Source organism: Filicampus tigris, chromosome 14 (genome assembly GCF_054856515.1).
Source record: "Filicampus tigris isolate MCC_2025a chromosome 14, RoL_Ftig_1.0, whole genome shotgun sequence".
In the NCBI taxonomy this organism is placed as follows: Eukaryota; Metazoa; Chordata; class Actinopteri; order Syngnathiformes; family Syngnathidae; genus Filicampus; species Filicampus tigris.
Window position 1 is genome coordinate 8658174 of NC_141230.1, and position 22047 is coordinate 8680220.

The 22047-nt window shown below is 39.4% G+C and overlaps 3 protein-coding genes across 9 annotated transcripts; 1 reads left to right on the top strand and 2 right to left on the bottom strand.

Moving 5' to 3' along the window:
• Window positions 1-1065: 1065 nt before the first annotated feature.
• Window positions 1066-15582, bottom strand: klhdc3l (kelch domain containing 3-like). Of its 5 annotated transcripts, XM_086051755.1 has the most exons (9): window positions 15522-15582; window positions 15302-15369; window positions 8560-8752; window positions 7807-7889; window positions 7596-7674; window positions 6389-6435; window positions 4970-5090; window positions 3056-3245; window positions 1066-2772 (listed from the first exon to the last, which is right to left on the bottom strand). In XM_086051755.1, exons 3-9 carry the CDS (start codon window positions 8717-8719, stop codon window positions 2148-2150), a joined length of 1305 nt encoding a protein of 434 aa, XP_085907881.1. In that variant the 5' UTR covers window positions 8720-8752; window positions 15302-15369; window positions 15522-15582; the 3' UTR covers window positions 1066-2147. The 5 variants fall into 5 exon arrangements, 4 of the variants coding, with proteins under 4 accessions (XP_085907881.1, XP_085907880.1, XP_085907882.1 ...); XM_086051754.1 differs by lacking the exons at window positions 15302-15369; window positions 15522-15582 and adding an exon at window positions 11344-11682; XM_086051756.1 differs by lacking the exons at window positions 15302-15369; window positions 15522-15582 and adding an exon at window positions 11265-11331.
• acod1 (aconitate decarboxylase 1) lies at window positions 15029-18713 on the top strand. Its single transcript, XM_086051752.1, has 5 exons — window positions 15029-15440; window positions 15536-15697; window positions 16311-16400; window positions 16478-16677; window positions 17108-18713. The coding sequence occupies exons 1-5, from the start codon at window positions 15429-15431 to the stop codon at window positions 18066-18068; spliced, it is 1425 nt and encodes a 474-aa protein (XP_085907878.1). The 5' UTR covers window positions 15029-15428; the 3' UTR covers window positions 18069-18713.
• Window positions 16070-20936, bottom strand: LOC147136215 (glutamine amidotransferase-like class 1 domain-containing protein 3, mitochondrial). Of its 3 annotated transcripts, none has more exons than XM_086051758.1 (5): window positions 20701-20823; window positions 20453-20624; window positions 19662-19860; window positions 19362-19581; window positions 16070-16670 (listed from the first exon to the last, which is right to left on the bottom strand). In XM_086051758.1, the coding sequence occupies exons 1-4, from the start codon at window positions 20806-20808 to the stop codon at window positions 19386-19388; spliced, it is 675 nt and encodes a 224-aa protein (XP_085907884.1). In that variant the 5' UTR covers window positions 20809-20823; the 3' UTR covers window positions 16070-16670; window positions 19362-19385. The 3 variants fall into 3 exon arrangements, with proteins under 3 accessions (XP_085907884.1, XP_085907885.1, XP_085907886.1); XM_086051759.1 differs by lacking the exon at window positions 16070-16670 and adding an exon at window positions 17041-17945; XM_086051760.1 differs by lacking the exon at window positions 16070-16670 and having other exon boundaries at window positions 18412-19581; window positions 20701-20936.
• Window positions 20937-22047: the final 1111 nt, after the last annotated feature.

Here is a 22047-nt window from a genome sequence, read left to right on the forward strand (position 1 = left end):
GCAAATGCGAAAACTATGCTCAAACATTTTAAAACGTGAGTCGCGCAACCTGTTGCCTATACATTACTAGACGCACACCACCATCTTCTGATCATGTACTGTCATTACACTTTTCATGAAGTTTGAGCCACTCCAGGATTTGGGAGATTATTATTGTGACTTGAACAGAGTAAAATGCTCAGAGTTGCGACATACTTTCATAGTTCCAATCTTCGAGTGCTAATTTATGTACCATTTGTTCTTTGGACGTGAAGTGAATCCTGACCAAGTGACATAAAGTAAATAAAAAGATGTACAATTCCTTTTGTGCCCTTACCTTAATATGACACCACATATTTTGCACAGAGTAGCTGTAATGCACAAGTCATAAACAAGAAACACTAGTTCAGCGGAACACTTAGAGCAGTGCATGCTGGTTAAAAACCTTCACCAGGAGCAAGAGTAATGAGAGGCGCTCAAACAACGAACTTCAGTGTTTGCATCGACCATTCAGTATATTATTTAACTCCGTATCGTGAGTGGTGACTTACAGAGGTTAGGTTTGCATTTTTCAGTGAATTTTGTCTTGGTGGCTTTGCTTTCATTTCAGTTTTTATGGTTGAACTTCTGACAATATGATACAGACGAATGTTTGAGTTGCACTTGGAGAAGAGAACAAGATTTGTTTTTTAAAGATAAATAAAATTAAAATGAAAACTACATTTTATATTTATAAAACTAACTTTTTTTTCGTCTTGCACACAACAAATACGCAACATGTTAAAAAAAAACATTAAAACTGAAAAGAGAACTAAAAAGACTACAATGAAGCATTTATGAAAATAAAAACTAACAAACCTGCTCTAAAAAAAATAACAAAAACTAACTGATTTTACACCAACTATAATGAAAAATATTAAACTTATAACACTGGTTCATATTTGACAGATTTGCTTCAGATAAAGTGAACTCCTGTTGTGGTTTTGCTTATGATGCAGGTTATTTGAAGGATTAATTCAATCCTCTATTAGTTCAGTACTCAAGACTCAACAGTGTGAAAATACACAAGACATAAATGATGTTCAATCAACCAGATTGTTATTTCAACCATATGTTTTTTATTTGGCCACTTTCGGCCTGATGTTGAAGATACCAACGTAAACATTCAAATGAACCAGGACCAAATGTGCAATGCAAAGTACACAATTGATCCATTTTCGGCTTTGACCCAGACCAGAGAGACAAATTAGAAGTGTTCACATGCTACAACACAACAAAGACAAAAGACATGGACCTGACCAGCAGCAGGAAGCTATCAGAACTGTGTGAATACAGTCCAAGATAATATTGTCTAGCTTTGTATTGATCAATTTTTTAAAGTGGAACTCAACCCAAAAACCTCTTTACTCAAGAATATGTTTTCCAGTATGTAGGCCCACTAGTCGAAATATGGGATTCTGATTAATATTGCGTTTGTGAAATGTGATTTAAGCAGCAAAATCCACCCATTTTTGTCCATCTCAGAGGGTGGCCATTTTGCCACTTGCTGTCAACTGAAAATGACATCACAGTTTCTCAGGGCTCAGATAACAACCAATCATGGCTCAGCTTCAGAAAACAGGTGAGAGGTGATTGGGCGTTACCTGAGCCCTGAGCAACTGTGATGTCAGAAGTGACAAAATGGCCGCCTACTGGGATGGCTAAAAATGGATGGATGTTTAGACTAGTGAAGGTGCAGAGAACATATGATTGCAAATTGCTCAATAGTTCCTCAATAAGGCCTTGCAAGATGCGCATTCCGATTTGGTTCTCATGTGTAACCTCATATAGAAAAAAGATGTCATTCATTTTTCACAGGACTGTATGTGTGAGCAATACAGAGTAATCGATGGGTGGGTACACACAGTCAACAACAGCAATTGCATATCCAAACAATTCCCTTTATCAGCTCCCCAAGAGGAAGGTTTTGCAGATGTGTCATAAGTAAAATTATTGAAAATGTTACCCTCTTTTCCTGGACATGCTTAAGTGCATAAACTAAAAATTGAATATATAATATAAAATGCTTGTTTTGGACAATAAAATCTGTTAATATTACATGTATAAGTAACAAGATAACATACTGTAACACTGTTTTTCACCCCATTCTGAGCGCTCTTTAAAACCTGTCAAAAGTCAGACAGAGTCATTTGCCAAACTGAGAGAGGATTAAGTCCGGAACACGGTCTGCCGCCTAAAACCAGTAGCAGGTCAGGCAAATGCTGTGATATATCTTCATCCTCTTCTTCGAGCAACTCCTCCTCCGTGCAGCTCCAGTGCTTACTGAAAGCTTTATTTTCATATGTTAGGCAGCTTCCAACCCGATGCACATTTTTTTCCAGTAAAACACTTTTGTCCGGTTCTGTTGCATTCCGAAGAGTTTTGAGGTGACATTTCTCCATAGAGAACGTTTGCAGCTCGATCGCTCCCTCTGATGCGAGAAAAGTGAGCGGGGCGGGAAAACATTTGTTTTTGAAAGGTCTATTTTTCTCATATTGCAGCTTTGGGTGACTTCCTGAGCAGATGCTGGCGGTATCGGCTGTGTACTTCGGACCCAGACCAATACAACAGTGGTGAATCTTATCTGGAGAGTTTGATCCTGGCATTGTGTTAATTTGCCACCATGTACAAGTGGAAAAGTTGTACCTCCATAAACGGTTCTTTGGATAGTTCAGGCTTTCTCCTCCTCCGAAAAGAAGCATGCTATCCTTGTAGGCTACAGCTGAGTGACCAATTAATTTCGAGGGTCCAGACCTGGGGAAAATAGCAATAGTTGGTGTTAGGGCATTTGAAATTTTTCTGAAATTTTTGGTTAAGAGGTAGGAACGTCAGTAAATTTTGCAAGTCCATCATTTGTCATTCCCCAGCAGCCGTCGCTCATCTTTTCTATGCCTTTCCACTAACATTTTTGCCCACAAAGTTTGAAGAGCCCTGCTAAGCGTAATATTTTCAACATTCAGTGTCATTACCGTACTACAACTTCAACATTTTTGATCCACAACAGAACTCTCGTCATCTTTTTTTTCTAGTACCTTACTTGGTTTTGAGTGAACTCCATGTGTAGCTGGCAGGATTCCACTTCCAGAAATCTCTCTGCTCTCTCAAGCCTTTCAAGCCACCAAACAGGTACATGCAGCTCTGGTAGACCATTGCGGAGTGACTGTGTCTTGGACCTGGGCTAAGAGATCCCTGCTGTAAACCAGTGAGCAGCGACCAAAGCATGGTTTCTGTCAAGCAAATGGACACATGCAATATAAACTCAGTCATAGTTTGGTAACAATATATATATATTTTTGGCAGGTATTTATCTATGGAATCCAATCGTAATGTAGGTGAAAAAAAAGGGCGTGCACTAACACTGCAGCTAGGGTGACCATATGTCCCGATTTGCGCGGGACTGTCCCGCATTTTAATGATTTTTGATGCGTCCCGCAAATTGACACGCTGTCCCGCATGTCTGATCATCAGGCTCCAATTTTCAAACGTGCGTCTAAAATCTTGTGTTTTATTAAACCCCTGTGTGCTGAGAGCAGACAACACACAGTGGAGGCTATTATGGGGGCGGGTCTCGGGATGTTTGTGTGTGTGTTGGGGGGGTATGGTGTCAATCAAACAGCCGGGCGCACATGCAGGCAATAGTTGTTTTTAAAGATACGCCTACCAAAAACAAGCGTCTTAGCGATGCGTTCCATACTTTTGTGATGAATTAATGAAAATGGAGGACTCTAAGGAAAGTAAGAAGACTGCAAAGAAAATGAAATGCAGTTACAACAAGGTCTGGGAACTCATTGTCCGTGGGTGAAGCCAGATAAAGTCAGATAAAGCTTTCTGTGAACTTTGTGGCTGCTGTTGCTGTTATGGAGAAAACTGAAAGACTTGAGTTGTGATGGACATAACCGAAAGTGTTTCATCAGTGCTTTCCTTGGTTCTGGAAGTGCATAGTGCTGCTATGGTGGACACGTTTCTTTACAACTGAATGTATTGTAGTTACAGTATTGTTATCTCCTGACTATTTTTGATATACTTCTTGTTTTATTTTCGTTTTATGCTGTTTAATTTGAAAATAATTTGAATTGCAGTAGTTGTAGTACCCTGTCTTTGTTTGGATTGTCTTTGTTACTGTAGTAAATTGTTACTGCACTTCATGCTCTACATGTTGACTTGAGATTTGACAAATTTTTATTGTGTGTGTGACTATTGTTAAAGTGCATCTACCTCAAGAAATGATGAGACTGACTAATTTCAGCCATTATTGTAAGCTCCTGTTGCAAGAGGCCCACCCATTAGCCACGTTCTGGCTCCACCCCTGTCCTATTCATATTAATGTCTCAGAGATTTACCTTTTTACTAGCAGTTTGTGTTGTATTTTTGTTACTGCAGATAATTTCAACTGCAATTCTGTGTTCTGTGTTTTTATTTGTAGATCTATAATTGTTATTTTGTTACAGTTTATTATATTATATGTTACTGAACAGTTGACAAGCTGTGTCATATGCATTTTTGGTGTCTGTCGCGAGCGTCAGCTGCGTCCCACATTGTCCGCCACAAGCATACTCCATGTCCCACATCTGGTGAGTTTGGATCTGGTCACTCTAACTGCAGCTCAAGTAACAAGCTGCATGTAATTATCTGTGTTGAGTATTTTTAGGCCTTGAAAAAAATTCTACAGGTTAACGGACAATCTGGGTCTCTAACAGATGACCCCTCCCTCCAATTTATCCATATCCATATCCATATCCATATCCATATAAATCAAGGTTCTAGTGTACGTTGTTCCTGTAATCATTTCAAATTTTTACATTTCTGTACTTTTCTTTGTTATTTAATATGTTGATGCCACTTTTCCTACACAAAATGTATACCTTTACACTGGTACATTTTTCCTATCTTTTTCAGTCTTCTAATAAAATAACAATAACAATAATAGTTACTATTGGCATTTTGTACTCACCACAATCCAAACTCCAAAATTCTTGAGATGATCCCTTGATATCTATGAAGCCACCGTACACCAGCATAGATGAACCTATGACCACCGCACTGTGGCCTTTTCTGTTGGTCGGCAGTGGGGTCTACAGCCATAAAAATCACAACACATGGGCAGAAGTAGGGGTGGGCGATATGGCAAAAATATCATATCACGATATTTTTAAAAATAAAGTCACGATCACGATTTTATCATGATATTTTTTTCATAACATCATTTTTGTAAGACTAATTTGCACTTGTCTGACCATTTTCCTCATGTTAAAAATATAAAACATATTTAAAATGCATATAAAACTCTTAAAAGAAAAAAAAAGACATTTGAAGCCAGCTAAGCTTTCTGAACAGGTTTTAATTTGAATAGTGCCAATTTTTATCAAAATATGCAGTGAATGTAAACATAAAAGGTAACATAACATAAACATAAAAACACAGCTCATAACGCAGGTCTAGTACTTTGAAGAGTCTTTTAAACTCCTCGTTTTCCACTGTTTTAATGTGAATCATGTCTTCAGCAAGGTAATAAGTCGCTGCCTCAGTTACTTCTTTACACTGCTTGCTTGATTTTTCATATGCAGTGCATTTTTTTAAATGACTGTGCTACCGTGGGTTGCGTTAGCTTGGAGCTAGCGGCTGCCTCTGGCTACCATGTGTCTGCTCTCCGTTTGCTTTAGCTGTCAGCGCTGGCGTCCTAACCGAGTCTCTGCAAACTTTGCAAATAACTGGTTTGCGCTTTCTCCTCCGAGGAAAAGCCAAACCAAATCGACACTGTGGATGTGGAGTTTCTTTTCGGGACCAACTCTGCTTCGTGGTGACTTTCCGCTATAGCCTCCCGCTATACAAACAAAGAGGGAGGCGGGGAGTGTCACATACCGTGCACTGTGCGTGCTGTGATTGGTTGGTGGGGTATACGCGTCTGGTTAAATCTTACGCATTATTGTATACAGTGATGCGCAAAACACAGCAAATCCTGTGCAAAAAGTTGGCAGCACCGGTGTTACTGTGCAAAAGTATGTCAAGAGACCGGCTCTGGTATGTTCATGCAGCACTTTGGTGCACTTTTCTGCAGTAGCAATATGAAAGAATGTCCATTTTTTAATTCAAGGTGACGCCATCCCAAAAAATTATTTGCAATAAAATGTTCTATGCGCATTCACTAGTGTCAACATGGCATTCTGATTAATATTGCGTTTGTGGAATAGGAGTTAAGCAGCAAAATCCACCCCTTTTTAGCCATCTGGGGGGGTGGCCATTTTGCCACTTCTGTCACTCAGGGGTCAGGTAAAGACCAATCACGGTCACCTGTCAACCTTTGTGTGTGTAATGTGAAAGGGCCAAATTAATTTGAAAATAAAAAGTTCAAAGAACCAAAATGTATCTCTACCTGAGGGACACTTGTTTTTCTTGAACAGTGCACCCATTTCTGCTTGGCTGAAACAGACAAAAAGATTTTGTATGATGTTGTACATTGTGATTCCAAAAGAAAACTCAAGTCCACAAGTAGTGCCCTTTTGTCCCGCAACTATATTATTATTATTAGTTGTAGTAGTAACCTTTTTTACAAATCTTTCAAGTTACGCACAACATTTGTGTAGAAAAGCTAACCGTATGCGTAGACAGGTCTGTGTTATGCTTCTCACACTATTTGACCAGCATCGGATCTGTGCAGAAGCGTGGTGGCCATCGGGAATTTCGGGAGATTCCCAAACAGTGGCATGTTGGCCGCCGTCCGCAATTAGTTTGTATGTTATTTCTTCATAATGAAGTATATTTTCACATATTTGTATCTTGCATTGTATTTATTGGGCTGGAACTGAGCGAATTAAGTCTGTAACTTGAGCTACCACTGTAGCAATAGAGCGGACTCCCTCATACCCGGATTCACCAATTTAAAAAATAAAATAAAAATAAAAAAGTAACCTTTTTTAGGAGCCAACACACGTTTTTTTTTTTCATGGAAGACGCTTATTGGCAGCTTATCCTCGCTTAACTCAATCACTGTCAGACATTTTCAGACCCTCTTTTACCCTAACGTTTGATAAAATAGAAAAAAAATGTAAATACGTTCCTGGGATTGAATGGCTGATCCCTGAAAAGACAAATAAATTTGTCCTTGGCACTTAATCAAGATTTTTGCGGGTTGAAAAAAATGGGGGAAAAAAAATGTAATTTATAATCTGTGTCAATTATATGCGGGGTCCACTATAGTAGTAATAGGAGTAGTAGTACAGTAATAGTAGTGAGTCACAATAGCAGTATTTATTTTTTATTGTGTTGAATAACTGACCTTATCTACATCACTTTGTTACATCTGTGGCTGTTTTTAAAGTGCTCTATAAATAAAGTTTAGTTGCGTTGAGTCACGGTGGTTTAAACAAATTGCAATAAATAGAACATTGGAAATTTTGAGAATGGATGTGCCGTGTATCATCATAAAATCCTAAAGTTATGTTCAGTTAAATAGGTCAAAATGGAAATTTAGTCAACTCTCAAGGGACGTTGCACCAGTTGTGAACTTTTGTAGCAAGAGTAAGCAGCACACTGGCATGCATGCATGTTGTAACATGTTTTGTCTTCATTGAAAAACTTACCAATGTCAAACACCCAGAGAGGACATCTCAGAGAAGTGTATGCTGAATCTAGTGTGCCTCCAAACACGTATATAAAGCCCTGAAAGTTCAGATTACTTAACATCGTGCAGCCAATATGAGCAATGTAATATTTTCAAGCATGATGTATGTATGTATGTATGTATGTGAAAACAAATCCAATATTAAAAAAGAAATAGAACGTAATTTTCACCTTGTGAACGACCATAGAATGTTCCTCCACTTCTTCTGGTGCAGCCTCGCCTATGCAGCTCAACTCTGTCCATTCATTACGCACTAAAAAAAAAATTAGGCATTGAAGAAGAAATTTCAGAAGGATAGTAACAAAGACCTCTGTGGAAGCCGCAGACAAATCCAATTGTTTTGTATGTATTACAATAATATGGGTAAAATGGAAGCTAAGTTATTGTTGCTACACGCAAGGCGGGTGTTTGCCGCGTTGCGCCCTCACGTTGAAAAATGTTCAACTTGAGGGCGGCGTAGCAATGACGTTAAAAGGCGCATCCAACAGGAGATGGGCTGGAGGAGAGATTTCGGAGTGCTAGCGGCAATAGACCAACCATATGGAAAAGCTTACACTGGGGCCGAGCCGTCCTTGTTGCGCTGTCCTGCGGCCAAAACACAGATAACCAAGAGCAGGCAGAAAAGGCCATTTAAAAGTCTGATTTAAAATTATGGATGCCTGAAGTAAACTTTCCTTTCAACTATGCTACATAAAGTCATGGTCATAAGTTAACATACACCCATCATGGGCATAAACATCATATTTTGGGCTTTAAATGTTTCATTTGAACCGGTCTTTTGAGTGTTATTTTTTTTTTTTATCCTTGGGTTATTTTGAGGTAAGAGTCCCACGGACATGTTGAAAAGAACCTAGGAACTGTTTGAATGTTAAAAAACGCATAAAATGTGTCCTTCAAAGAGTCATGCTTTGTCTATGGCTTACCTACACTGTACCTCCAAAAGTCCTTCAGAGTGCTGTTGTCTCTTCCTCCCAGAATATACACGTTCCCGTCATAGCTGCAGCATGCATGCTTGTAGCGGTCACAAGGAGCACCGATGCTCTGCGGAAGCTGGCTCCACAGGCAGGGATTATTTTGACTCATTGTTGGTCCATGCCAACCTTACTGGAGCATTTTCTAAATGAGGAAAAGCAAACCACTTTCAAAAAGGGAGAACCATAGACACAAGCAACACGTGCTTTTACATCCCTCATGAAACCACTGCCACAGACATCTATGCACAGCAGTCTCTGATAGCGGTCACGTTACTTGTGAGTTAATACATAGCGTGACTGCGCTCGTAACGTGAGAAGCGGGATGCTAGGCAGATGTTGCATTCTGTGAATTTCACTATAGTGGGTGAATATAGTGTCTATCTACCTATTTATCCGGATAACAAAAGTCTACATAACTCTGTTCAGTTTTTTCGTGATATAAAAAAAATGAGAGTCATACATCATTTCAAAATATTTTCCACCATTAATGTGGACTACAGCCTGTTTATACCTTTAGTTTAACCTTGGTCTCATCAGACCATAACACATGACACTGACTAAATTACAAAGGTTTACTGGCTACTCTGAGTCAGAATGTGTCACGTTAAACTTCGAAGTCAAAGTCCAAATCGTGAAAGCAATGGATGTCATGTTACTGGTATACTTTAATAAATATTGATAAACTGACTGTGGTGTGAACACCAAACACCAAAGCTGAATAATTATTTTCTAACCACAAATATATATTTGTTCACTTATTTATGACAGTGATGTCTAGTGAAAAGCAGAACAATTAGATTCAATTAACAATGAACTTCCATTAGATGGCAGAAGGTATAATAAACTATCCACATTTTGCCATTCATACGGCAGAGTGAGTCATGGATTCTTTGCAAGTATATAAGCAGCTGTGGCTAAGCACGGCGTGGAGAACCACATCACCACTGCAGGCCCCCAGTCTATGTTTGTGCGGATCGCCTCGACTCAGCCAAGCTTGCGATCGCCAAAGAGAAGTTCGCCGTTTGAACAGCCCATGGGCCTCGACCCCTGCACACGGTGACCAAGGCTGATGGCGCTTGCCGCCCCTGTGGCAATTTCCGCCGCCTGAAGAATGCCATGACCCTCAACCGTTACCCCGTCCTGCATAATTATGCAGGACTATTCACCATCTTTCAGATCCATCATCTTTTCCGAGGTAGATCCGGTGCGTGGTTGGTTACAATCAGGTACCAGTACACCCACAGGATGTACCCATTACAGCAGTCATCATCAGATGCGGAGGACCACCTGACACACCTCCGACTGCTGTTCGAGTTTACATTTGCCGTGGCCAAGACGTGGACGATTGGGATGCATTTTCAGTTTAGTGACACATCTCAAAGGAAATTTAGGATAGCAACTATTTGAGAGTAGTGATAAACATAATACAAAAATTACTGCATGTATTATACTGCCATATCATCAGAAAGTAAGACAGAAAGAGTAATTGAGAAAAATGTGACACTCTACACATCAATATTGGTTTAGGACTCTTATGCCCACACTTAGATTTCAATCAGTGATCCACTACAAAGGACCTTTAAATTAAAAACACTGCAACCATGATTCCATGAGTCTTAATCAACAAACTACAATACATAATAACATTCCATTTGCCAGTCACCTCCACAAAGAGTATTGTATGTTGAGCCAATGTATGTTAGTTGTTATGGTTAGTGAGATCTAACAAGTGTTCCAACTGGGACTGCTATTATAGGCTCTGTCGTCTGGAGGAAAACATACCACTCAGGACTTCAGATGCACAAGATGAGTAGGCTATCTCAGACTATATACCAGCCAACTAAGCTCACAAGAAAAATAGCAATAGTAAGCATGGTGGTCTCAAAGAGTAAAAGAAGAATTGAATAATAAAGACGGTACATATGACACTGTGGGTGTACATTTCGTTAATTATACTAAGGTTCCAGACTGAATTATATATGACTAAGAATGTACTCTCATGTCCTCGAAAAGCGTCTGATCACCTTCACAACATTGAATTTTTCCGTTTGATTTATCAGTGCCATTTGGGAAAGCAGCCCTAAGGGTCACGACAGAAGCTAACCACATATTGTCCAGGCAAACAACTATTGTTTGCTTCATCCTCTCTTTGTTATTTGGGGTTAATAAATAATAGTGTGGAGAGAGAAAACATTTGTAATGTGGACAACACCGTGGAATGAAAATAAATATGACACAGATTCAAATAAACAGCAGATATAAAATAATAATAATACAGTTATAATCATCTCCGACATTGGGGAGCATTTTAATTCCTTATTTTCCTTCACTTTTACTTTGATGGAATCAAACGGAAAATTCAGTATGGAAAACTTTTAATTATGTAACACATCGCCGCGGTTTAATGCGGCATCGTTCAGAGTACTCTGGGGTTTAAGCATCGTACTACCAGGAATGTATCTTACACGAACAGTGGATGAATGTTTCAATAACAAGTCGTGACTTTTTCATCTCACTATTTTGAGAAACGCATTTTCTGTCAATTGAGAAGCAACCCGCGGCCACAATAATAACGGTAAAGTTGAAGACGAGATGAGGAACGAGTTCACGTCTCCTTTTATTCAGTTGCGTTTCCTGATGTGACTAAAACTTACAATCCATGCGTAGGTTGTTACTGAAAGATTACATATCTGCAAGACATTCAGTTAGTTGTAGTGTTTGTGTGTTACTTACGAAATCGTCGCCGCTGCTCTTTTATCAAGCGTTGCCTTGCAAAAATTGATCGACGATGCATTTAGGTTACCTCGTAAATTTAATGTCCAAGAAGGAGGTTACATTACCGTCCGTTTTGTCAATATTACAATTTGTTTCTTTAGGTGTTTATGTTTGGCACGAATATGTACTCAAACTCGTTGAATAAATCCACGCTGTAATTGTTTTCTGAAGAAGAGCCATGCCAAGCCACAAATGATTAGCCTACAGTGAACACATTTCCATTGAATGCAACTGTATTCCGGAGGCGGGGCAAAGTAAAGGGAAGGAAAGGGTGTTGGTTCGAGTTCAGCTCCTTTAAGTTTAGATCCAGTTTACCACTGGACGACAGCTGCCACTAACTAAATTACCAAAGGTTACAGGCCGCGCTCAGTCACAATGTGTCACGTTAACTTTTAGGACAAAGTCCAAATCGCGAAAGCATTAATGTGCGTCAAGAATGTTAATTGTATAATAAATGTTGATAAAGTGAGCGTGACTGCTACAATTAAGCCACATTTCACTTCAAAGACCAACAGAAGAATGTGCCCAAAAATAATTTCGTCAGTGTGAGGTAGCTCGATATGTATGGAGGTAAATTTGGTGCAAACGTAACTGTCATGTAAATGTCATAAATTTGTAGGTGTGGAAAATAATTGTTCATTTGTAAGGGAAAAAACACTTGTTAGCTATAGGGAAACCTTCCAAAAAAAAAACTAGTTCTAGCAAATCCAGCAAAAATAATTTGTAGGTGCGGAAAATAACTTTGTAGTACAAGCAACTAAACTTAAGGACATGTGGGAAAAAATATCACTACCTCCATAAATAAAGTGCGCTGGACACATTTGGATAACGAGCTAGCTGTCTTTAAATGTATTACACCGTTGGACCTTACACCACCTGCGCTACACAATAGACCTCTAAATGTCTAAAATGTAGCCTTCTTTTTGTCACCAAATTCTAAGATGCGCCGGGGGCGTGGCAGCCGCATAACCCAGAACGCCCAGTGAGGTATAGCATGTCTACAAAATTCACAAACAGCCTAGACCAGACTTGCACCGGCACTAAAATGAAGCTGTACACGTTTGTGCCGAACGCATGGGCACCTGCCTACCAAAACTGGGCTCTAATTGTTGACAGCCTGAAGTTTTATTTAGGGGAATATACAATCATTTAAAAATCAAAAAGAGGTGATGAAACTTTGTTGTAAAGCAGAAATGTTCCTAAATCTGCATTGCTTCTCCTTTGTAAATCCTGTCAAATGCCTCTTTCTCACCCTTGTTTTGTCTCACTTTTATTAATGGATATTCCACAATAGTTTCAGACAAGATTATCAAGCCAACAGCATGACAGCAAGCAAGAGGCCGCAGCGAGTTACCCCTGTGAGTGTGCTTGCATGAGAATGATTGACACTTTGTCAGTCACCCCTTCTATCCCTGATTGGTTGTAGTTTATTGGGTGTGGTGGTTTCTTGCAACCCAATTTAGAGGCACAAGATGGGGCCAGAGAGGGCTGATTTTTTTTTTTTTTTTTTTTCCAAAGATCATTTTACTGATGTGTCAGGTCATATTGACAAAAGAGAAAAGGTGTTTTAATTAATCTACATTCAAATTTATTTTTGGTGGCAGTTTGACTTTGGAACTGACAAATTGACTCAACAATTATTTTACAAAAAATAAAACAAGCATAAAGTGAGAACAACTTGGAAGTCAACCAGCATCTCAGTCTTGTTCTTTTCAGTACTCTCTTAAGTTTGTTGTTGTCGCAACAGCAAATTGTCGACACATCATCTTATCAGGAAACACTTCTTTTTTTCTAAATAAAAAATAATCGTGTTTTACATGTCAATTTAAAGAGAGTGGGAACCCTTTAAATTGTCCACATATCTTCTTCAACTTTTACTCTAAACTGTATTCAAAATAAACAAATGAACTTTTAACTCGCACAGCAAATGTTGTTTGGCATGGTTTTAGTGATGAATAGCTTTTTGTTGGCATTTTGTGTTGCATTAACAAGCTAAGACCTCAATGTGAACTTTCTTTTGGTTTGGTTTGTTTTTCTTCCTGAACTCATCTTCAGATTTTCCTGTAGGTTCGTCACATGCATTTGTGGCTTGGCTGTTTTGGATGAGGCTTGTGTCACGAGTATTCATGCATGGACAGTTCAGTCAAGAGAAACATGTATTGATGACATAAACTCGTGTTATTCATGAAACTAGCTAGGGATAAAAGTAATTTAAAGTACGTACTTTCTGTCCATTTTTTTTTGTGGTCTCTTTGTCTCTGAGTTCTTTGAGATGGTGCTCAACCGAGATTATTATTATTCTTCTGTGGAAAGTACCTCTTGTCCTACCTCATTTGTACAGGCCACACTATTGTGCTTTTTTTTTCATTTATTTATTTCTTTTATTACTTGGTGTATACTCCCACATTTCTTTAAAGGCTAACTTCCTAATTACCAACCTGGATGTGAAAGTATAGCCACTGATGGACAAATGACCTCTTTGCAAGACTGTTATCATACGCAGACACTCACATACATACATATTGTAGAACACGTACACACCTGAGTGAGTCCCTTCTGCCTGTATTTTAGGGAGGCGTTCTTACATGCAGGCTCCGGCAAAGGTGGGGGTTACATTTTTGTGCTGATACCAGAAAATGAGAAGAGACCTTCTATGAGGCCTGCTAAACTTTCCAACCAATGCTGCCTTATTAAGCTTCACGATTGTATGGGAAACATTCTAACAAGGTTTATTTAAAATTAAAATATGGAGTGCTATTCTCTTTGAATCCCTTTCTATTACGTCATTAAATGACAATGCTTGGTTATGTTTTTTTTTAAAAGAGAAAGAGAGAAGGTTATGTTTTTTAAAAAACATAACCAAGCATGCATGTGATTGCACAAGTGTAGTTCAGATGTTTCATAGGTACACGTGTAGATGTCGTGGTATTGCGCTAAGATGAATTCAACCAAGTGGGCACTTCACAATTGTATGGAAGTTGCCCTAACAAGGTGTATTAGAAAAATAAGGGTTGCTCTCCTCAGTCATTAAAAAAAAAAACATAACCAAAGCATTCATAATGGTGTACAGGTGTAGTTCTGCTGTTTCATAGGTACATTTGTAGATGACGTGGTATTACTTCAATGATTCAGTGGGCGGGTGTTGTCTTCTTTCCAAATAAATCCTTGATTTTTGATGAGCGTTTGATGAACATCCTTTATGAATAGAAATGCATGTTCCCTCAATCATGAGGCCTTCATGAAGATCTGTTTTACTTTGTTTACACTTCCGCCTGTCAAAAAGTTTGACGAAAGCAGGATATTCTTATTTTTTCGTCTCCCTTCCCACTCCCCCCAAAAAACTCAATTGTGAAACACATGACAAAAGTTGCGTGCATCTGGTTAATTTGTCTGCTTTTTTCCCCTATTGTATACACAGCACAGCAGGAAAAAGTCCACTAAGTATCTATTGTTACATTCTATATAGTTTACTTTTTGTTTCATTTTATGTATACATTTCTACACTAAAACAATGAAATAATGTGAGAAAAATATCATAAAACTAATAAAACCTCTTACAGGATTCTCCAGGTGAAAACAAATCAACAGTTTTAAAAGCCAAAAAGCCATTTTGTTTAGCGCAATAATACACTGTAAAAAAAAAAACACACACACAGCTTGTAATTATTTGAAGCAAAAAGTAGTTTGCTCCAAAACAATTTGAATTTGTTGAGTTGTTTTTACTCTTAGCTTTTAGTTGGGGAGAATACAAGGGACGTTTACTTCTGTAAACTGATTGCTTTGTTGTGAAATGTGGGAAATAATAATGAATTGCCCAACTTAGTCTTAGTTTGTTGCCTTGAAATTTTTCAGCGATATTGATATGAAAGTGAAACCTTATCCAGACACAACATTCAGTCACTGTGAAAGTCCCCACCTGTCATCGGGTTGACCACTGCCACTTGGGAAATTTTGACGTTCTGTCACTGGGCAGCGTGACCGTCCCTAATAAAAAGGAGCTTCCTTTTAGGACTTTAACATTCAACGCAAACAAGGCACAAGCGATGCTGCGTAAGGTAGTGTATTGTCTTCTGAGTGGATCTGAAGCACAACCAGGATGATGGCGCTGAGTGTTTTTTGAGTGTGTGTGCGTTTACCTTTTCCATTACAGGGTGTTACGGAGAGCTTTGGAGCTGCCATCCATGCCCTGGGCGCCGGCCAGCTGACAGATGGTGTCATTAGACGTAGTAAAAGGATGATGCTGGACACCCTCGGCGTGGGCCTGCTAGGATCCAGGACGGACGTCTTCAACAAAGCTCTCAACTACAGCCAGGTACCCTCCGCCTCATCTACACTATTTTACAATCCAATACAGGCATTTACAATACTGTACATACAAGCTATAAACAGCCTACTAAAAGATAACTATACAAATAGACCACCATTACTTTGTTTTTTTTATAGGATACTTACTTGTATGTTATAGCAAAGTTTGTGAACCAAGTTTTTGTTCATCACATACCACGTTAGGTACACCTGCTGTATTGAAATGACTGCTTTTACAAATGAGCAACTGACAACTCCAGTGGAATTTATGTGCAGTATATATATTTAGAGACTTAATGATTTACATTAAACATAACTTAATAACACTACAATTTCAATTAAAGCATTTTATGGTTATTCATTTTTCCTACTCTTATTAGCTTGTCTAGGTGTTCGCAATGTTTTGAACAGCGACCATTTTTTGGGTCCCGCATATCAACAATATGTATATTTTTATACATTTTAAAACGTATTCCATAAATATGAAAATATTAATATACATATAAAATATATCATTTTAAATCATAATTAAATGTGGTCATATTGCAGGTAAACCAGAGGTCATTCTAGTTGAGTAACTATAGTAACTATTACTTGTATTTTCATATGGATGATGTCAGTTGTTCCAGTCAGAGGAGAAGAGCAGTGTTTGGGGCAAATCAGACACAATCGCCCCTCCGCACTTCGCCGCATTTGTCAACGGCGTGGCAGTAAGTTCGATCACATGACATGTCAAAATCGACAGTCACTTGACGTCCGTTTTTAAACTTTGGCTTTGTGGTTCTAGGTTCACTCTATGGACTTTGACGACACGTGGTACCCCGCCACTCATCCCTCGGGGGCGGTGCTGGCCGCTCTGCTGGCCTTGGCGGAGGTCACGCCCACGAGGACCTCCGGCGTGGACCTGTTGCTGGCCTTCAATGTTGGCATCGAGGTGCAGGGCAGACTCTTGAGGTTCTCCAGGGAGGCCTTCAACATCCCTAAAAGGTACATACACAACATTAGACACACTTGCTCTTATGACAAAGTTTGAGCAGCACCTCACATTGAAGGGGGAAGTTTGCATCACGTGGTTATTTTCAATCATCTCCACTGTGGCGTGTATGGTAGTTGGGGTCAAAACAATGTCAGATCATACGTTTATTTAGTGGTCGAAGAACAACACTTCCCTCCAGTGGTTCAAATAGGGACCGTCACACATCATCATTATGATTACAGATTTAAAAAATATGAAAAATATTTTAAATAATATATATATATATATATATATATATATATATATATATATATATATATATATATATATATATCTTGAGCATGCATCTCAAGATATCCTGTTGTGCTGCATCTCACTCTTGCTGGATGGAGCTCTTGCATTGGATGATGCCATTGTCCCTAATGAAGTGTCTCTCTTCAGATTCCACCCTCCCAGTGTGGTTGGCGTGATGGGCAGTGCGGCGGCCTCTGCCAAGCTTTTGGGTTTATCTTCCCGGCAATGTGCCAACGCTCTGGCCATCGCGGCATGCTCGGCCGGGGCACCCCTCGCCAACGCCGCCACCCAAACCAAACCCCTGCATATGGGCTATGCCGCCCAGAGGGGCCTGGAGGCCGCTCGGCTGGCACAGGCGGGCCTGGAGGGCAACTTGTCCATCCTCGACGTGGAGTATGGCTTCGGGGTTTACTACGAAGACTACAACCCTTCTGCGATGACACTCCCTGGTGTCGGAGGCTTACGTTGGGTCCTTGAGGAACAAGACGTGGCCTTCAAGCGCATGCCTGCTCATTTGGGAATGCACTGGGTGGTGGATGCCGCTTTGGCGGCTCGCGCTAAGATCCCAAACTTGGACGTCGGTCAGATAAAACACATCATCCTACAAGTTCCGCCTTCCAAGTACATCAACTGCCCTTTTCCCACCACGGAGCACCAGGCCAGGCATTCTTTCCAGTTCAACGCGTGCTCCGCCATCTTGGACGACGGTGTGTCGGTGGGCTCATTCAGCAGAGCTCAAAGGGAGCGTCCGGATCTCAAGGAGCTCCTGGGCAAGGTAGAGGTGCTTGTTCCCGGGGATAACCAGGCCAGCTTTGACAAGATGTACAGTGAGGTCGTCATAGAAACCTATCAAGGCGAGAGCTTCTCGGCAAGGTGCGATACTTTCTACGGCCACTGGAGGAAGCCGCTGAGGCAGGAGGACCTGGTTGACAAGTTCATGGCCAATGCTTCCTTAGTGTTGAGCGCAGAGGGAGCTGAAGGGGTGCTGGACACCATAGGAAACATAGAGAATGAGACAGAATGTACGACGTTGCATTCATACATGAGAATGACGACTGAGGAACGTGACCGCCGCTATGACTCAAGGGTTTGGTCTCAAAGTGGATGAGCAAAACAAGGCAATGTTTTTACATTCCAAGCAAAAACTGACACTGAAAATACGCACTAAGTGAATATCAAGCACTGGATCAAAAAAATAATAATTGTGAGAATACTTAAAGTTTAATCAAAACCGCTTTTTTCGTTTCAGATTAAAGTAATGAATATAGTCATGTTTTTAAATATAATGTACTATATATTCTGTCTGATTTTTTAATAGTTTTAAAAACAATATACAAGATAATTTAAAACCTGAATGGAATTTACTGATTAATGTGCAATAAAACACGTGTTTCCATTTTTTTTTATATCAAGAGAAATCTCCAGATTTAATTTTTTCCCCATCCAAAAACTGTGAGGCAAGGCAAGGCAGCTTTATTTAAATAGCACGTTCATACCCAGGCAACTTAATGTGCTTCACACAAGCCAAGACACAAGAGACTTTTTTTTAAACTTTTGAGGACCAAAAATATATTTTTGTCAACCATAAAGAATGTATTCATGCATTTTGTAGCTTTTTTTTTTAATAGAAGAAATGTTTTTTCTGACAATTTAATTCACAAAAAGAACTATGCATATTTATTGTCAGTGTCTCATGAAAAGCATGCATGTCCAAATTTTGATTCCAATAAATACAATTGGGGAAAAAAGGCAAGGCAGCTTTGTTCTTACTGTATAGTGCATTTCATAGGCTGACTTCACATCTATTGGCATCTTATTTTAGCTGCACGAAGCATAACAGCTAAATGCAGTTTCACCATGTTTGCTTTGAACTCTCGGCTCCACCCGTTTGACCCAATACTGCAGACTCAAAATAAAAACAAGTACAACACATTGCTGCTAATTGTTAAAAATTAGGCTTACCCATATTTAGTTTATCCTCCAAAAAACATTTTGTTATAAAGGACTGTGTTATTCATGGTGGTTAGGCAATGGGAAAGTTTGATACATTTATTTCATTTTCATCTGTACACTAACTTACCATTAGACATGTGGACAGTTTTCAACTTTCACTGGCTATCCTCCCACCAATTATCACTCACTATTTTACAATCACAAACTTCCCTAGTTCTGACATGTTAATGTCAATATAAATAAAGCCACATTCCCACACTGTGCTCAAAAATACCTTGTGGAAAATTTGATTGCAGCCACTATGCAACATTATTTCCTACAAAAAAAAACTATAATTACACGAAGTCAAGCGACGTGCTGCATATTTTATGTGGAATTGCTTTTCTGTTTCTTATCACACTTGGCTAAATTTAGCAATAAGGCTGGCTAAAACACATTTTTCCTTTACCAAGTTTGAGCAAGCTTGTTAGATTCAGGCTAGCTTGAGCACGCCCTGCACCATGGAGCCGATACCGTCGAAAACCTCGTGGATGGGAGCGTCGCACATAAAGGCGCAGGTGGTCACCAGCTTGTTCTTTTGGTCCACATGGCTCTGGCTCAAGCCCGTGCTCACGTGCTTGCAGCCAAGCTGGTTGATGGCGGCCGCCGTGTCCGTCGTGTTGGGGTACCTAAAAGGTGAGGGACCAGAGGCTCACGTCAGCTTTTCAGCGGTTTTCTGGGACGTGAAGTTGAAATGGTTTATACGTACTTGTTGTCATTCTCCAGGCCTACAGTGACCTCGCATCCAGGAAACACTTTTGCAGCCAGCACGGGTGAGATGCAACAGAGGCCGATGGGTTTGCCCTCGCCACGGAACGCCTCCAGCACCGCCTTGACCTCGCCGTTGACAGAGCAGTCCTTACCCTGCACTGCCCACGTGCACAGGTTCTTTGCCGCCCCGAAACCACCTGCCCAAACATGACCGCAACCATTGGGGACATTAACATTGTACATTTGGTTCTATGTCCATAAGCCCACAGAAAACTTAAGACAAAAGGAGAGTAGCATTTTTGCTTGAGGGGAGGGACAAACAAAGAGTCAAATGTGAAAATACATTTCTGTGTCACAGCACAAACTTTTAAATAAATTCAGACACAAACAGCGCAGCAACATAAAAAAACAAACAATATAACAACACTGACAGGCATAATAGGCCCATTATAGTTTTGTCACAATGTTTTACTTTGTGTCTTCTGATTTAGATTAGAATAGAGGCCAAGATACACAAAACAGAAGCAGCACATACATCAAATCTCAGGTCATAATAAAATCTAAGTTGTAATTTCCCCAGACTAGTCATAATAGCAAAAAAGTTGCAATTGTGCAAGACTGAAAATGTATAGGATGGAGAAAAAAAAAATCTTAATATTGCAAGAAAATTAATGTGACATTGCAACTGTAAGTTTGTCTTTCTCAGAAGGTCAGAAAATAACTATTTTCAGGGAATTTTAATTGGCAATTGACAAAAACTCAAACAGGAAACAAAAAGCGTGACGTCACCTGGGAAGATGATGGCGTCATGGTCTTTGACGCTGAGTTTAGAAAGGTCCTGGATGTTGCCACGGGCCAACCTGGCGCTCTCCACCAGAACGTTCCTCTTCTCCTGCGTGGGCTCGCCCTTTACGTGGTCCACCACGTGCATCTGCTCCACGTTGGGAGCAAACATGTTCACCTGGAACCAAGACACGACGTCACACACGCACAAAGACCCACGTTACAAGTGCACGTTACTTTCACTTTTCACCTACACTTGCGCCTCCTCGGCTCAAATGCACCAAAATGGCGGAAGCTTCATGGATCTCGCTGCCGTCGTAGACCCCACAGCCTGCCAAAACCACGGCCACGCGCTTGCTCATTTGTGCGGAATAGAAGGTTTAATTCGCCACTTGGAGGTTGCAGCGTGTGAGCAAGTTTCGTCCACACAGTTGAAGTAGACTAATCATGGCGCCGCGCCTGATAGACAGGAGGACGGGGCGACCTTCTTCTCCGGTTATTTATCTACCGCCTTGGACAAACAGCGACCCCTAATATTCTTCTTGATCATTGCGTGACGATGAACACCATTAACACGTTATGTTCTAAAAAAAATTAAAAATAAATAAATACAAATAATGAAAATGTCATTTGTTTGTTTGTTTGTTTGTTTGTTTGTTTGTTTTGCCGCGCTCCTCATTCCAACATTTCTCCACCAATTCAAAACATTCCAACTTAACCCCATTCAGGACATCCTGGCCACCAAGTGCACGTTACCGCCTCTAGATAAATATGCCTAACTTTTTGTGAGTAGTTTATGATGCTTGATTTGACATCGCCTTGATCCATACCACATGTCATCCTAAAAAGCAAAAAACAACAACGAAAAAAAACAAACTCGTCTCTTTATTGGAGATAAAACTTGGAAATGATATTTCAACAGGCAAAACTCATGTAATTCATTCACAGGACATTATTTTATTAAAATATAAACTGTACATTATATAACTCGCAGCTTCAAAATTCCATACATTTCAATGTGTTTAAATAACAAATTTAAAAAATGTGACAAATTAGTGAATTTTTCCTGCCATTTTTAATTTTTACTAATTCTAATCTTTCAAGAGAAATTCAAAATTAACTTGTATATTTTTGGATGTACTGTACAATATTATAATATTAAATAAGTAACAGTTATCAAATTATTATTGCCATGTGAAAGCATTGTATTTTTATGTTCGTAATTGTTCCCCTTGTATAAATACTTTATAAACATATCTATATTTATTTACATATTTTCTGTAACAGGCTTGACTAAGTTATATCGTTTTAAAATTATATTTATATATTGTAAATAAATTAGTTTTCACCTGATTAGCATTTGCATACAAACAAATGAAAATTGATCACCTCAATTTAATTTATGCATGACTTCTTGAGTTTATAAATATGTAAGAATGTGTCAGTAAATTTGTGTAACTTGAGATTGCAAACCCGAATAAAGTGATAAAACGAAGTGATATAGAATGAAATGAAACTAAAAAAAAGATTCTATTTTTAGTATTTTAGTCTTACAAAATGGTCACATTAGAGTGACTTCATCTTCAGTGGTGAAGCAAACA